General features: G+C 37.9%; 1 protein-coding gene across 1 annotated transcript in view; it reads left to right on the top strand.

Annotated features, from left to right (window-relative positions):
* Positions 1-15247, top strand: part of dgkh (diacylglycerol kinase, eta) — a 422493-nt gene that overhangs the window by 290260 nt on the left and 116986 nt on the right. Inside the window, 2 exon segments of the mRNA XM_039745288.1 lie at positions 1200-1304; positions 2021-2153. Coding sequence (XP_039601222.1) covers positions 1200-1304; positions 2021-2153 — 238 coding nt within the window.

Here is a 15247-nt window from a genome sequence, read left to right as displayed (position 1 = left end):
TGTTTTTGCTTTTAAATATTTTTTACTGTTCTAATTATTTAAACAATTATTTACTAACTAGATGTGCTACCTGTGTAAGTTCGGTGAAAATTTAAGTAATCAATGTAGAACCCACCTTTTGCAGTGCACCGTGCAATGAATTTGACTCTGTTATATGCCATTTGGTGTGGGATTTGTAAAAGCAGTGTTAATGTTTGTGATGTGCCATGTATTGGAATGACAGAGACATAGCAACTAGATAGGCACACAAGTAGGTAACACTAAAGTAGGTTCTCCTTTCAGAGTCATTTGTGCTGGTGTCTGCTATGTATTGTATTCAAATACAATCAAGAAAGTAAACTCCACAATAAAGTGAATTAAAAAAAAAAAAAAAAACAATGTAAGTATTTAAAGATACAGAAAAAATGCAAATATGTCTTAATTTCCTATAATTGTAACTCTGACACTGCTTCACTTTTTAAATGCAAAATAAAATTTAAAAATGAGCCCGCTAATTAAACAAGATTAGTAGAAGGTAATAATGATGGACTAATTGAAAAACTGGTTGGCACCCACATTTGACCCTGAGGACTGAATGTTGAAAACCACTGATTTAGAACATTATGCTGAAGCACTGTACACAAAACAGTGCAATAGTTTTGATTGGTTTCTGTTCTCAAGCTTACTACACAGGAAGGTGAGGTGCTTCTCAGAGTGTATCACTAGAATTTGAAAACTGTAATCTACAGATATGGTGCACTCAACAGATATATTTGTTTTATTTTGTCACATATGCATTTTTATAGCCAAAAAGGCATAGCACTCAACTATCATTCAGTGAATCTTTTGTAATCATTTATTTATTTGTTTTTTAGAAGCAGGCATATGTAAAAGTTTAATAATATGCATAATAATAATGATTATAATAGGCATTAGCTAATTACTTTTGCAGCTGGTGCAAAAATGGCTGGAATGAGAGTAGGAGATTGAAAAAGATTTGAATCAATAAATAATGAGGATCCGGTCTTCCTAGAGAATTGGTAAAAGCAATTCTTGTTACAAAACAAGTCCACATCATTCTGCAGCAACCTCAAGCCATTACAGTCGAGAGAGACAGATATTACAGTGTACAATTGCTTTCTTAAATGCTAGTATATCCCTGTCAGCATTTATGCTGCTCATATTGTCTTAATGCGGTATTTGTTCTGTTTCTTATGCAGATAATTACTCCATTCAGAAGGCTAATTCTTTGTGCTGAAAACAGAAAGGAAATGGAGGATTGGATCAGCTCATTAAAATCTGTACAGTCCAGAGAGCACTATGAAGTAAGAGTTTTATTTTGTGAGATATTTGTCTTTCCTGTGCATTTGTTTTATGGTTATTGTCACACAGTTATAGATGTATGGTAATTATTTGTTACTGTTTAAGTTTACTTGTAGCCAGTTAATGTTGTCAGAAGTTATTTGAATATAAATTGTTTTTAAATTTAAAAACTTTTTTAATTATAGACAAGTTGTTTTAGGCTTTCCAACATTCATTGGCATTCATTTGAGTAACTATATGTAGGCGGTTCTATTACATAGTTACCACCCTAAATTAAATTGCTTGCTTATTGTTTATATTCTGATGTGCACAAAGAAGGCTGTGTCTATACTGTAAATGTTTGTTACTTAAATGTACATATTGTCTTCGAGAAAATACATTAGCTAGAGGTAGCCAGTATTTGCAAATGTACTTATAATATCCTGTTTAATAAATAAGTAACAATTTTGAAAATATATCTTAATATTAACATGTTTTTGTTAAATATGATACAATATGCACAGATACAGGTAAACATACCTCAGTGGTTTAAAGAGATATATTATTTTTATATGGTTTACCTGTAAATATTAATAAATATGTCAATAAGACTAAATCAGCAGATGAAACAGAATGACCTTCTTACATGTTATGCTTACATTTAGGATTAAAATTCAAGTCCTCTTAGATCTAGTTATGTTTTCTGTGCTGCCAATCTATCTGTCTTCTCCTTTACTAGACGGCACAATTTAATGTGGAACATTTCTCAGGGATGCACAACTGGTATGCCTGCTCTCACGCTCGTCCTACCTTCTGCAATGTATGTCGGGACAGTCTTTCTGGGGTAACCTCCCACGGCCTGTCTTGTGAAGGTAAGACAGTTGCTCATTCTCCTTTTATAGAATGAAATTAGACACTGTGCTTGAAACTGTGTGCTGTGGCTAAGTTTGGGGGTGTGTGAAAACAAGTGAAGAACATTCCATATAAAGCTTTGCTCTTCCTTATATGCTGGTTAAAGAGTGGTCCTCTATATTTATTTGTTTATTTTTCCTCTACACCCCCCCTCCCCACCCGAGTAGTATAATTCATTAAAAAAGCAGTATTTGATTTGGCTAATACTCTTTTACCCTGTAGCATGTGGTTATGTTACTTCAAAGATATATTTATTCATTTGGAGTAACACACCACAACAGCCAATTTATCTTTTACAATAGCTCTAAGGTTTAGCATTATTACAGTTTTTTGCAAAGTAAACAAGGAAAATATTCCATAGCACAAGACTTCTTCATTCTGGTGCTCCATATAAGGGTTTGCTACAACAGAATGTGCGTCTCCATCTATCCCTGTCTTTTACATAATTTTCTGCCACATCCACTGCCTTCATGTCCTTCTTTGCCTCATCCATAAACCTCCTTTTTGGCGTCCCTCTTTTCCTCTTGCCTTGCAGTTCCATCTTCAACATTCTTTTCTCGATATATGCATGTACCAAAACCAACTTAATCTAGCCTCTCTCACTTGGTCACCAAATTTTTGTACCTGTGTTGCTCCTCTAATATTCTCATTTCTGAACCTGTCCACCTTCCATACTTGGAGCGAAAATCATAGTATCTTCAACTCAACTCATCAGTGCCACTGTCTCTAACCCATAAAACATAGCTGGTCTCAATACCGTTTTATAGACCTTCCATTTCACTCTTGCAGTTATTTTTCTATTACAAATCATTCCAGTCCACTTCTCCACCCAGTCGACCTAGCCTGCACTCTCTTCTTCATCTCTTTGCTGCACCATCTGTTGCTGTGGACTTTTGAACTCAAGTATTTTAATTTGTCTATCTTCACTATTTTTGCTCCTTGCAGTCGTACTTTTCCATCAACTTCCCTCTCATTTGCACACATGTACTCTATCTTACTCCTATTGACTCTCATTCCCCTTCTCTCCAGTGCATACCTCCACCTCTCCATGTTCTCCTCAACCTGCTGTTTACTCTCACTACATATCACAATGTCATCCGCAAACGTCATAGTCCATAGATGCTCCTGTCTGACCTCATCTGTCAACCTGTCTGTCACTATTGCAAACAGGAAAAGGCTCGCAGCGGATCCTTGATGTAATCTGACTCTCACCTTGAACCATTCTGTCACTCCAACCACACACCTCACTGCAGTCACACTGACCTCATTCATATCCTGTACTACCCTCACATACTTTTCTGCTACTCATGATTTTTTCATACAGTACCATAACTTCTGTCTTGGCATTCTGTCATACGCTTTCTCCAAGTCCACAAACACGTAATGCAATTCCTTCTGACCTTCTCTGTACTTCTCCATCAACACTATTAAAGCAAACATCACATCTGTGGTACTCTTTCCTGACATGAAACCATAAAGCTGCTCGCAGATCATTACCTCTCCTTTCAGCCTAGCATTGATCACTCTTTCCCATATCTTCATGGTGTGGCTGATTAACTGCATACCTCTGAAGTTACTGCAGCCCTGCCCATCTGCCTTATTCTTAAAAAATGATACTAATATAATTCTTCTCCATTCTTTAGGCATCTTTTCACTTTTCAAGATTATGTTGAGCAGTCTAGTTAGAAACGTTGTTTCCATCTCCATGCTTCCACTGGTAGATTGTCTAGGCGAACTGCTTTTTCATCCTCTTCATAGCTTCTCTCACTTCAGCCTTGCTAACCCCAGGTACTTCTTGATTTACTATCTCCACTTCATCCAAACTACACTCTCTCTCATTTTCTATGTTTATAAGTACTTCAAAGTAATCCTTCAATCTTTTCAACACACTTTACTTGCATCTCAGTAAATTTCCACCTGCATCTCTTTATCTCCCTGAGCTACAGCACGTCCTTACCCTCTCGGTCCCCCTGTTTGGCCAATCAGTAAAATTGCTTTTCTCCTTCCTTTCTGTCCAGCTTCTCATATATCTCGGCATATGCTTTTTCCTTAGCCTTTGCCACTTCTTTTTTCACCTTTTGTCAAATCTCTTTGTACACCTGTCTCTTTTTGTCGCCTTTCTGGTTATCCCAATTCTTTTCGCTAATGTCTTCCTCTTTATGCTTTCCTGTAAACTCTTTAAAGACAGTTCCTAGGCCAATATTTGAACTTAGAACTATAAGAGACAGCAGCTTTAATCATAGTACAAGCCTGTTTGGTCAAGTTACAGATATAATGCAGTCTTTTCCTTACACATGCTGGTTTGATCTGATTTACTGATAACACTCACCATCCTTAAGTAAGCATTTCTCACTGAATTCTTCTAAATTTCTCTATAGCATGTATTTGTATGACTTATCCATCATCTTAATCTTAAACAACTTTATTACTTTCCATAAATACTGGGTTTAAATAGTTTGGGTTCATTTTCCCTATATGCATATATTATCTAGTTTTACACTCTATATGAGACTTAAACATTAGTTATGCTAGAATATTGATCGTAAATTTCTTATTGTACATTCAACAGATTTTTTTATTTGGCATGGAGTGTATACATGTATTACTATAATTTTATTTGTAATAGTCAAATATTCCAAATAGAATGTAAACTTTTGAAAGCTCTCACAACAATGCTGTTTTTACCTATTATTGACTTGATTCTTTTTTACATAGGTCATTTAAGCTCATTAACTGTAGTTATATTTATTGCCAGGACTGCTATTTTTTCTTAAGGAATATGGACCAAAGGATATGTATTGCTCAGTCACTTATATTCACCACTCATAAATCATTTCTTCATTATACTGAGCCCCACCTCTTAAAATAGCATCCGCTTATTAATTTATCTGTTTTTTAGGCCATATTTATAACAAAAATCCTGTACACATTTTAGGTGTTTTCTTTATGCACCCTTTACATAATTTCAATTAATTTTGTACTTATATTTTACATTTTTCATTTTAGTTATTTTTTCTTGTGGTTGCAAGTAGCTTTATTCTTTAATCCGGTATATTTCTTTATAGTACAAAAAATGGAAAATATGCTTATCACTTTCCTTTTTCCTTTTGAATTTTAAATAATGTTTATGGTAGAATAAATTACTCTTGCTTGATTTTTTTTTTAATTGACAGCAGTAGTCTATTTATTTATCCATTCATCACTAGTACCGGATCTCCATTGTGGATGTGGTCTGTTAAGCCTCATAATAGCCTCTCTGACAAGTCTATGAACCTCCTAGAAATCATTAGAATAAGGTGTGTCAGCCCTTGGGATGCTGCCTATCTTGAAATTGTCCAGAGACTAATCAAGAGAAGGATCTGGTACTACAGAAGGTAATATGGTACAGAACAATGCAGTTTGTTTTATTTTAATCTCATTTCAGTAATTTGTTGTTGTTGGTTTTTTTTTTAAGAAAGTGTTTGACATTTTCTTGATTATATGATATTTATTGGTTACATTACTGTTTATTCGCTGTAAATTAATTAACAGTATTTATTAGGTAGCCGTTTGGCCAATTCAAAATTTCTTATACTTAAGTGGTAGTGTTTCCCTTAATTAGTGCATGAGTGGTAGATAAAGTTTCTGACCCACTGATCCATCTGTTCTGAGATTTTGACATGTGGATTGTTTTTGAATTGTGATTGCCAAATATTTTTTGAATGAAGAGACAAAAACGAGTTTAAGAGTAAAAAGCAATAAACTGAAGTATGTTTTTAAATCCTTTCATTAAGGTTACTGTAGCATGTAACAGGGTGTTGAAAATTATATTTTCTTAAAGAATTAGGTGATAAGAAATAAGTATAATTTAGTAAACTGAGTAAATGACTAATCAGACAATCAATCCATGTTGAGTACAATTTGAATAAACTGAATCTCAGGCCAGGTTGGGGAGCATGCACTGGTACAGCACATTGCCACACCCACCACACGACAAAACAGCTCGGGATCCTGGTTGGCAACCCCCAGGCAGACACATGGTCCAGTCCTCGCCCCTGGAAATGACTATCTATCTGCCGCAACCAGGAGTTATGTGGCCTGGGCCAGCCGCCGGGTCCTCAACAATGAGGATCTTATGAGCTGGATCACCTTCGGGGAATTGCGCCTCTTGGCCATAGTGCTGTAACTGACGCTTCATCACAATACAGGCAATGTGCTGCATTCGGGACTCTGTGAGCAATGGCTTATTTGAGCCAAAGTCAAACCAGCAGTACCCAAAAGATTCTCCAAAGAGACATAATACTACAAGAGTTCAGTCTTTGTCACTGGATAGCGTCCATGTCTCGCAACCATACAGCAAAACAGGAAGCACCAGTACTCTAAAGACATGGACCTTTGTCCTTTTGCAAAGATATCAGGAGCACTCCACACACCGTTCCAGCGAACTCATGACACCCCATGCTCTCAAAATCCATCTACTGACTTCATAGGAAGAGTTACAAGAGATATGAATGTTGCTGCCAAGGTAAGTAACACATTCTCTCCACAGGCGAACAAACTGCTGATGGCTGTGCCCAAAAGGTCATTAAAGGTCTGGATCTTGGTTTTTATCCAGGACACTCACAAGCCCAGACAATCGGACTCCTCGCTCAGTCTCTCAAGAACCCCATCCAGAATTGACTATGTGAAAATCCCAGTATCTTCGGCAAAGTCAAGATTACCCATGACCCTGACCAATACCCAGTCTATGCAAGCATTAAAGAGTTAGATCAAGAACACACCCTGGCAAACCCTAGAATCAACTGGGGAAAACACAGAGGTTCTGCTTCCACTCCCAGTATCAGTGTACTGACCGGACATAATATCTAGCAACTTTGGGGGATCCCATGAAATCTCTGGATGTCCCACTGGGCAGCTTGATCAACTGAGTCGAATGCTTTTCAAACATCGAAAAAGGCTGCAAAGACACTCTGATGATATTCACGTTTGTGCTCAATAAGAACCCTCTGTGCCAGGATGCAGTTGACAGTAGATTTCTTAGGCATAAAACCAGACAGATCCTATTCAGGATGACCGTAGCAAGGACCATACCCAGCACCAAGAGCAGTGTTATACCCCTGTAGTTGCTGCAATCCAGGCGATCAACCTTCCCTTTCCAGATAGGGATGACAGGTCCGGTTTTCCAGTCAGTCGGAATGATGCCCGTCTCCCAAATGGAAGCAAACGTTGCTTGTAATGCAAAGAGGACAGCCTTACCACCTGCCTGGAGAAGTTCACCCTGGATACCACAGAATCCTGGAGACTACCTTACCCTCAGTTGGTTTACCGCCTGTGCAATCTCATTGAGATTGGGTGGTTCACAGCTAATAGAAGGATCAGCCTCAAGAACCGTGGACCCAGAGATGTCCAACATCGTTAGCCACAGGATCAGCTTTTCCAGTCCAGCAGGTCACAATTGCAGCATCATCTGTAAAGAGTGTTCCATTACCTTCCCTGACTGCAACTCTCCAAGGAAAAGATTCAGATGGGTGTAATGCTTCAATTCCTCTGTAAGCAGGACATGGGTCACTAGACCATAGATGGTGTGTCACTTGCTCACAGATTCCTCTAACAAATGCATCCTCATCTGCCCTCAGAGCCGTCCATCTCAGTTTGTGGTACAGACCAGAGTTGACCTTAGTTTTTCTTTAATGACAACAGGATTAAAAGTTAAGGATTTCAGTTTACCGCTTTATTTGCTGTGCCATCTGTGCCTAGTGTGATTTCACTCAGAAACAAGAGAGTTGGCCTTCTACTGTAGCTGTAATTATACTATAGCTTGGCTCGGTTCATGGTGAATGTGAAGAAATGTCACCTTGCTCAATTCCAAATTCATTTCTTGGGGTACTTAGTATCAGCAAAGAGTGTTGAAGTGGACCCAGAAAAGAGCCTGCAGCAGTTCCTTGAATTGGTGATTGGTTCATTCCTTACCTAGCTCATCTAGCTGGCCGTCTTAAATACCTAAAGGGAAATGATGTGCCCTGGAAATGGACTGTTGAGTGCCAAGATGCTGTAGACCAATTTAATATTTTAATTAATTTTAATCACGTTTGAGACGTCTAAAAAATCTAGCCTGGGCTGATTGGTGGCTGATATCAAAAATGTTCACATATATACAGAGCTTAACCTTAGGGCTTATTTTCCGGGGTCTGTCTAAAATCAGACAAAAGAAAACTCTCTAAATACACTTGTGCATTTCAACGGATATTTATGAAAAGCAGGTTTTCTACCTTAACCCAGTTTTGTACGTGCATGTAAAAGCACTTAATGTTACACTAGCGCAAAATTTTGATATTTTCTGTCTACTCAAAAAACTGAAATTATTTCTATTTACACAGGTGATAATTAGAAATCAATTTACTATTTTTAATTAAAAAGTTAAAAACAGAAAAGCCCAATTATGATTTTTATTTTGTCATGGGAGGGCCCTAGGGTGACACTTTTCCCCTTTATACTCTTACTTATGTAGACCTTAAAACATATTCTTACCAAAATAGTTCATCACTTCCCAATTCCTGTAACTTCAGGTAATTATACAGAGCTCCATGACAGGCAAGAGAAGATTATAGGTCAAATACACAGTGTCATAAAATAAAATAAAGTGTGAACACCGCGCAGACCTCTGCCCATGACGGATGGATCTTTTAAAGTTAAGGGATTTTTAAAGATTAGCTTGTAAAGCTTGAGATAACTGCTAGTTCAGCCCTTTAAAAATCACACATAGTTAAATAATATGCAGTAGTTCCCTTTTAAATCACGTTTGAGACGTCTAAAAAATCAAGCCTGGGCTGTATAATTTGTAATTATATTACTTAATATAATTTGTATAACAATCAATCTAAAACAAGCCCTTTTTCTATTCAAACTCACCCCACATTTTAAATACAGGTATCTTCAGTTCACCCTAAGGAAACATCTTGTGGAAGCAAGCGGCCCGCATGGCTCAGGGAGGGGTGATGGTTCCAGCAGGGGCCGATTTCACACTTCAGCTAAATCAGGTTTCCCAGGAACGGACTCTGAGTAAAAACAGTTTTAGCAATGAAGCTGATTTCCCACAGAGAAAGACCAAGTGGCAGTCCCAGTCAGCTTTTAGCCGACCCCTCTGCGAGCAGCCCCTGGTCCCTGTCTACACACAGAAAGTAAAGTCAGGCTCTGCAAGCACCCCAATCGGGGGAAGGACTCTGCGAGTTCGCTTCCAAACAACTGAGCCCGCCCGTTTCGAGCACCCACCCCCCGCTGGGTGACCCTCAGAGAGCTCACCGGCTGGTAGTCTCAGGAATTTGTTAGGATTAGGTCATGTACAAACCTAAACTTTGATTTATCACCTTTAAAGACATGGAGCAGTCTCGTGCTACAAACGCCTTGTGTCTCTTTTTAACACTTCTGCCTGTAAAAGCTCTCTATTCCTTCCGTGGCCTCAGGTTTAATAGGGGCTTGCACCCAGGCTAATGAACAAGGTCCTGTTCATGTCGAGATGCCGGCCCATGCCTGTCGTCCCTTACACTATATAACATGTTTGGTTATTCATTTTGAATGTATAATATAATGAAGTTATTTTTAAAAGTAACCCCAAACCGCACAAGAGAGACAGATTCCACGTGTGTTTTAGGATTTGCTGCGATCAGTGATTTTTAGTGTTTTGCTTAGCTCATTTCTATCACCTAGGAGCCTTTGGACAAAGGAAAACTCTGTAAATACACTTGTGCGTTTAAACGGAGATTTATAAGAATGCACAGAAGGCCATAGTGAGGTGTGCTGGTTTAACTATAGTCAGGGGATGTAAGTAGCCCTTTTTTGCCCCTACGAAGTTCATCGAACTAAAATCATGTTTTTAAAATCAGCAGCTTTAGCTCATGCTAGTGACCTCGTAAATGGGAGCCAACCGCTCAGCACGCTTGTATAGCTCACAAAATAGCAGAGCTAATTACTCTTTCTTCTTAAACTAATGATCAGATATTTGGGTAATTCTTAATGAAACACTAAAGCGCTAGTGAACAAAAATACATGTTCAGTAGCCAAGTAAAATGACTGGTTGCTTTAACATGAAAATAAAGCATCTTTAGAAAATAAAGCATCTAAAAGCATCTTTGTAAAGGTCCGATTTTAAAACATTATAAGAAAAATCCTAGTTTCCAAAAGAGTTCTGCCCATTTTTCCAACAGTTTTCCTGATTGATCTTTGGAAGCATCAGTGCCTTTCTGATCACATCCACCCCAAACAAAGCATAGAACTTAATTTCTGTACTCATTTTAAATGATAATAACCAGTATAAAGTCCCTAAAGGAACTGGAGACATCTGATATCTTCTGTCATATATGTTTTCTTGCCAGCCCAAGTCATTCAGATTCTGCTTACAACACAAATGTACGGTTATTTTTTCTCAAATGACCAGTTCTTTGGCCTTGTAATCATGAAAAAAAATCACATTTTATTCTCATGACACTTTATTTGCATATTTTATTATACCTACTTGTATCAACATTTATCTATCTATATATTTATTTTTCTGTATCAGAAGGTAGTTTAAGTTCATTTGTTTTGGGTTCAATAGATGTATTTTTCAAATTAAAAATATTAAATCTGAATAAAACACAGAAGTATCATTTAATGATATCAATTAGGGTTAAGTATTATCAAGCACCGGGATCTATTTATAAAGTTTATTTAATTTAATTATAAACAAAATGATTGTTGGCATTTTGCTTTGAATTGAACAATAGTCTGATAGAGCTTTAAGAATTAGAATGCAAGGGCTGACAAAGAGTATCTCGGATGTCTGTTTTATTTTAACCTTTTGACAAGAAGCCCCTGGCCAGGGAAATATACCACCTATGTTGAAAATGAACAGTGCCGACATGCTAACTAAATAGATATAATCTAAGATATTTTAGAATATGACCCTAGGCGCTAACCCCCATGATTCTGACCAACTAAAGGGTCTTCACTTCATTGTCCAACTTCCTGCGGGTGCTATGGATCTTGTAATGGAGACTGCAAAAGATTCTCTAATCTTTACTCTGTAATGGTCCATATGACGGAGATCTAGTGCCTGGGTCCGCAGTGTTAACCAGTCATAGGACATGATGTTCAAAATTCACCTCGGGTTTTTCAAATGAGATAGGAAGAGTGCGGCGTGTGTTCTGTATTCTCTTTTCTGTATTCACTATTCACAGCGACCATAACCCCGAGACCTTAGGTTTTTTATGCCGAAGTACCTTTCACTGGCCCGAATAAGAGACATCCATCAAAAGGCTCTTTACAGTTTCCTTAACCAATCAGACCGGTGGGGCGGGAGTCGCTTTTCAAAGAGTATAAAAAACGTATAAAAAACAAAATGACACCTTTTATAAATACTATATTGTTATTTGGAACACTTGCATTTCATGTGTGTTCCGTGTCTACAACGATCTATGCACAGTAAACACATCATTAAAACAGAAACGTTTTTCATGTTTTAGTAATAATTGACAAAATGTAGACATGAAGTGTATAATGTGTGAAGCCTGAATTCCAAATATCAAAGGAACACTTTCACAAAAGATACAAGTATAACAGAACAAATGCGCTTTTTTCCAAGATTATAACTGAAGAAAAAGAAATCAGGTTAGTGTTACTTGTTGCCCTGATTTCTCGGGTAGTGTACTGGTTAGAGCTGCTGACTCCATTTCAGAAGGTTGGGTTCGAGTCCTAACGTCTCCCAAAATAAACGTTTTGAGTAGTGAGCAGTTCTTATTGTTAATATTATCAATGGTGCAATGCTAAGAACTGCTGATTCCCAATCAAGAGCTTCTGGGATGGATGTATAGCACTTGTCAAAGTTAGCGTCTTTTTTTTTTGAGTTTTATTCTCACTTACGTTCACGCTCCCACAACACCTCCCTGTCCCCCCAACCCCCGATCTGACGCAGTTTTACAGGGAATTCTCAAATGTCATACATACCTAAGTCTTTCTTTTGTCGGTGCGGCTTTGACATCATGGATCAGATGGCGCATACTAATTCAGTGTGAGCAGGAACACTCAAGAATAAAAAAAATTCACATCCACAGTCATTCTCAGTCACGCACAACACTCACATCCACGTCCACAGTTTTCCCAGTCTTGTTCGCGCAGAAGATCTGACACAGTTTTCAAATAAAGAGGGGGTGTAACAAAACAAGTTTGTACCATGTCATTATTTGAAAATGGTGTCAGATCGGAAGGGGGTGTGTGTGTCTGGAAGCTTGAACACGAATCAGACAAAACTGGGGAACTGCACTGAATAAGCTCCAGTTTTATTCTCTCAATGACGATCATGCTTTAACAAACCACCACCTCTCCTGATCTGGCTCTAAGTAACAGTGCCAGTGTAAATTCATACCTGATCTGACGCTGTTCATTTTCAAATAATATTGCATTAGTGCGATGATGTTTTCTGATTAATTTTATACCCAATGCCCCATATATTTGTACACACTCTCCCCGATCTAACACTGCTGTTTTCAAATAAAGACGCACTATAGCAGAGGTGAACTCAGCTCGGAGAAAACAGAAGCCCTCCCCGCAAGAAACGTCCACTTACATATAAGAACAATGCAGCTGCACCAGGCGTTAAGGTGAAAGTCCAGCGTCATCCTGCCAATCACCTGTCCTTCAAAGAAACAGCACGGCTTACAGAGCTCGCCATCGCTACATTGTCCAGATCTAAACACTAATGTGGTGTATGTGCCCAAAAAAGTCTTAACTGCATTCTTGTACCATTGCTTGCGTACTAAAGTGTCAGCAGGTATTTTTTGTGGCATTACACGTGTAATTTGTGAGCATGCCCTTGACGATAAAACAGAGGAAGCTCTGCAGTATACTTGTGACTTTATGCTGTAGGAATATAAGTAAATAAAGTGAAACTAGTAAAACTAAAGGACGCTAACTTTGACAAGTACTATACATTGACAGCGGCTGTTACAGACGCAAATCAAATGTATGCTTTTATTGTATAATATTAACAATAAGAACAGCTTACTACTCAAAATGTTTATTTTGGAAGACGTTAAGACTCGAACCCAGAACTTTCTGAATTGAAGTCAGCAGCTCTAACCAGTACACTACCCGAGAAGTCAGGACAACAAGCAACACTAACCTAATTTCTTTTTCTTCTATTATACTTGTATCTTTTGTGAAAGTTTTTCTTTGATATTTGGAATTCAGGCTTCACACATTATACACTTCATGTCTACATTTTGATAGATAGATAGATAGATAGATAGATAGATAGATAGATAGATAGATAGATAGATAGATAGATAGATAGATAGATAGATAGATAGATAGATAGATAGATAGATAGATAGATAGATAGATAGATAGATAGATAGATACTTTATTAATCCCAAGGGGAAATTCACAAAAATTTGTCAATTATTACTAAAATATGAAAAATGTTTCTGTTTTAATGATGTGTTTACTGTGCATAGATTGTTGTAGACACGGAACACACATGAAATGCAAGTGTTCCAAATAACAATATAGTATTTATAAAAGGTGTCATTTTGCTTGACTTCTCACTCTATACATCTCTAAGCAACTGACACGCAGGTAAACAGACTTGAGCTGAGAAAACTGTGCGGGGTGGGGGATGGGATAGCAGACTGCTTGCTGTTTGCTGCTTATCAACACATTTAAAGGACAAAAGACGCTGACGGAGAGGAGCGAATCATTTTAAGCTGGGACGGATCTACGAGTTTTTTCGTAGGCTCTGGTAATTCTAGTGTTAAACAGCTCAGTTTTACGACCAAACTTTATACATGAATTGGACAAGTGTGACAGTGTTTTGATTTTTGTTTTTTTTTTTTTTGGTGATTCCATGGTGTGGGTTTTCTCACACTTCAGAGTCTACATTTTATACATTATGGTGTGACTAGAGGGCGGCACTGTGTCGCAGTGGGCAGCGCTGCTGCCTCGCAGTTAGGAGACCTGGGTTCGATTCTGGTCTCCTCCCTGTGTGGAGTTTGCATGTTCTCTCTGAGGGTTTCCTCCCACAGTCCAAAGACATGTAGGTTAGGTGCATTGGCGATTCTAAATTGTCCCTAGTGTGTGCTTTGTGTGTGGGTGTGTGTGTGTGCCCTGCAGTTGGCTGGTGCCCTGCCCGGGTTTCTTTCCTGCCTTGCGCCCTGTGTTGACTGGGATTGGCTCCAGCAGACCCCCATGACCCTGTAGTTAGGATATAGCGGTTGGATGATGGATGGAGGGTGTGACTAGAAAAATAAAAAAATGCACAGTTTCACTGGGATGGGTTATAGGGGAAGGTCAGACTTGCTCAATCTACTGTAAATAAAATGTAAAACTGGAAAATCCCATTTGGAGTGAAGAATCACAGTGTCTGCTCAGTATGCAGAAGACAGACTCAAGATTTGACATGAACCAGATTAATTAAAGAATTATTTTTTTCCTACTGTTATTGGTATAGGTTGGACATGGTAGTATAATGGTTTGGAGAAATATTTTCATAATGCACATCAGGCTTCTTAATATAAAACATCCCATATTCGAAGGCCATAGAGTGGCTGTGGACCATGATTATCTTATTATGGCCAAATTGTACCTTTTTTAAATGGATACTTCCACCAGAATAATTTCACAAAAACCTTGTACAGCCCCTAACTCTCAGTTCAATATGGCACCTTTGGGGTGAGATTTGCAGGATTATTGTGTGTCTGTTTCTGTGTTAAATTTAAATCCATTCCTTGATCAGTTCAGGATTTTCTGAAGGCAAATGTTGTGCTACCTAGTAGTAGTTAGCTTTATCTAATAATAGTGTCTGGTGTGAATTTCCTCTTAACTTACTCTCTTTCTTTCTTTTACCCTCTCTTTTCAAGCGTACAAATTACTGAAAAGGTACCTTAAAAGGCTGTCCCACAAAAATACAAATGATATTCTCAAATGGTACAAAATATTTCATCAAATATTGTATTATCTGCTATGAAATAAATTTTAAATTGAACACATGTAAAATATGCCAGAAACTAGATCTCATTTTTATAAATCATACCAAAAGCCAGGGATT

Source organism: Polypterus senegalus, chromosome 2 (assembly GCF_016835505.1).
Source record: "Polypterus senegalus isolate Bchr_013 chromosome 2, ASM1683550v1, whole genome shotgun sequence".
NCBI classification, from domain to species: domain Eukaryota; kingdom Metazoa; phylum Chordata; class Cladistia; order Polypteriformes; family Polypteridae; genus Polypterus; species Polypterus senegalus.
Note: the sequence above shows the minus strand (reverse complement) of the source record. Positions and strands in the feature narration are given on the sequence as shown.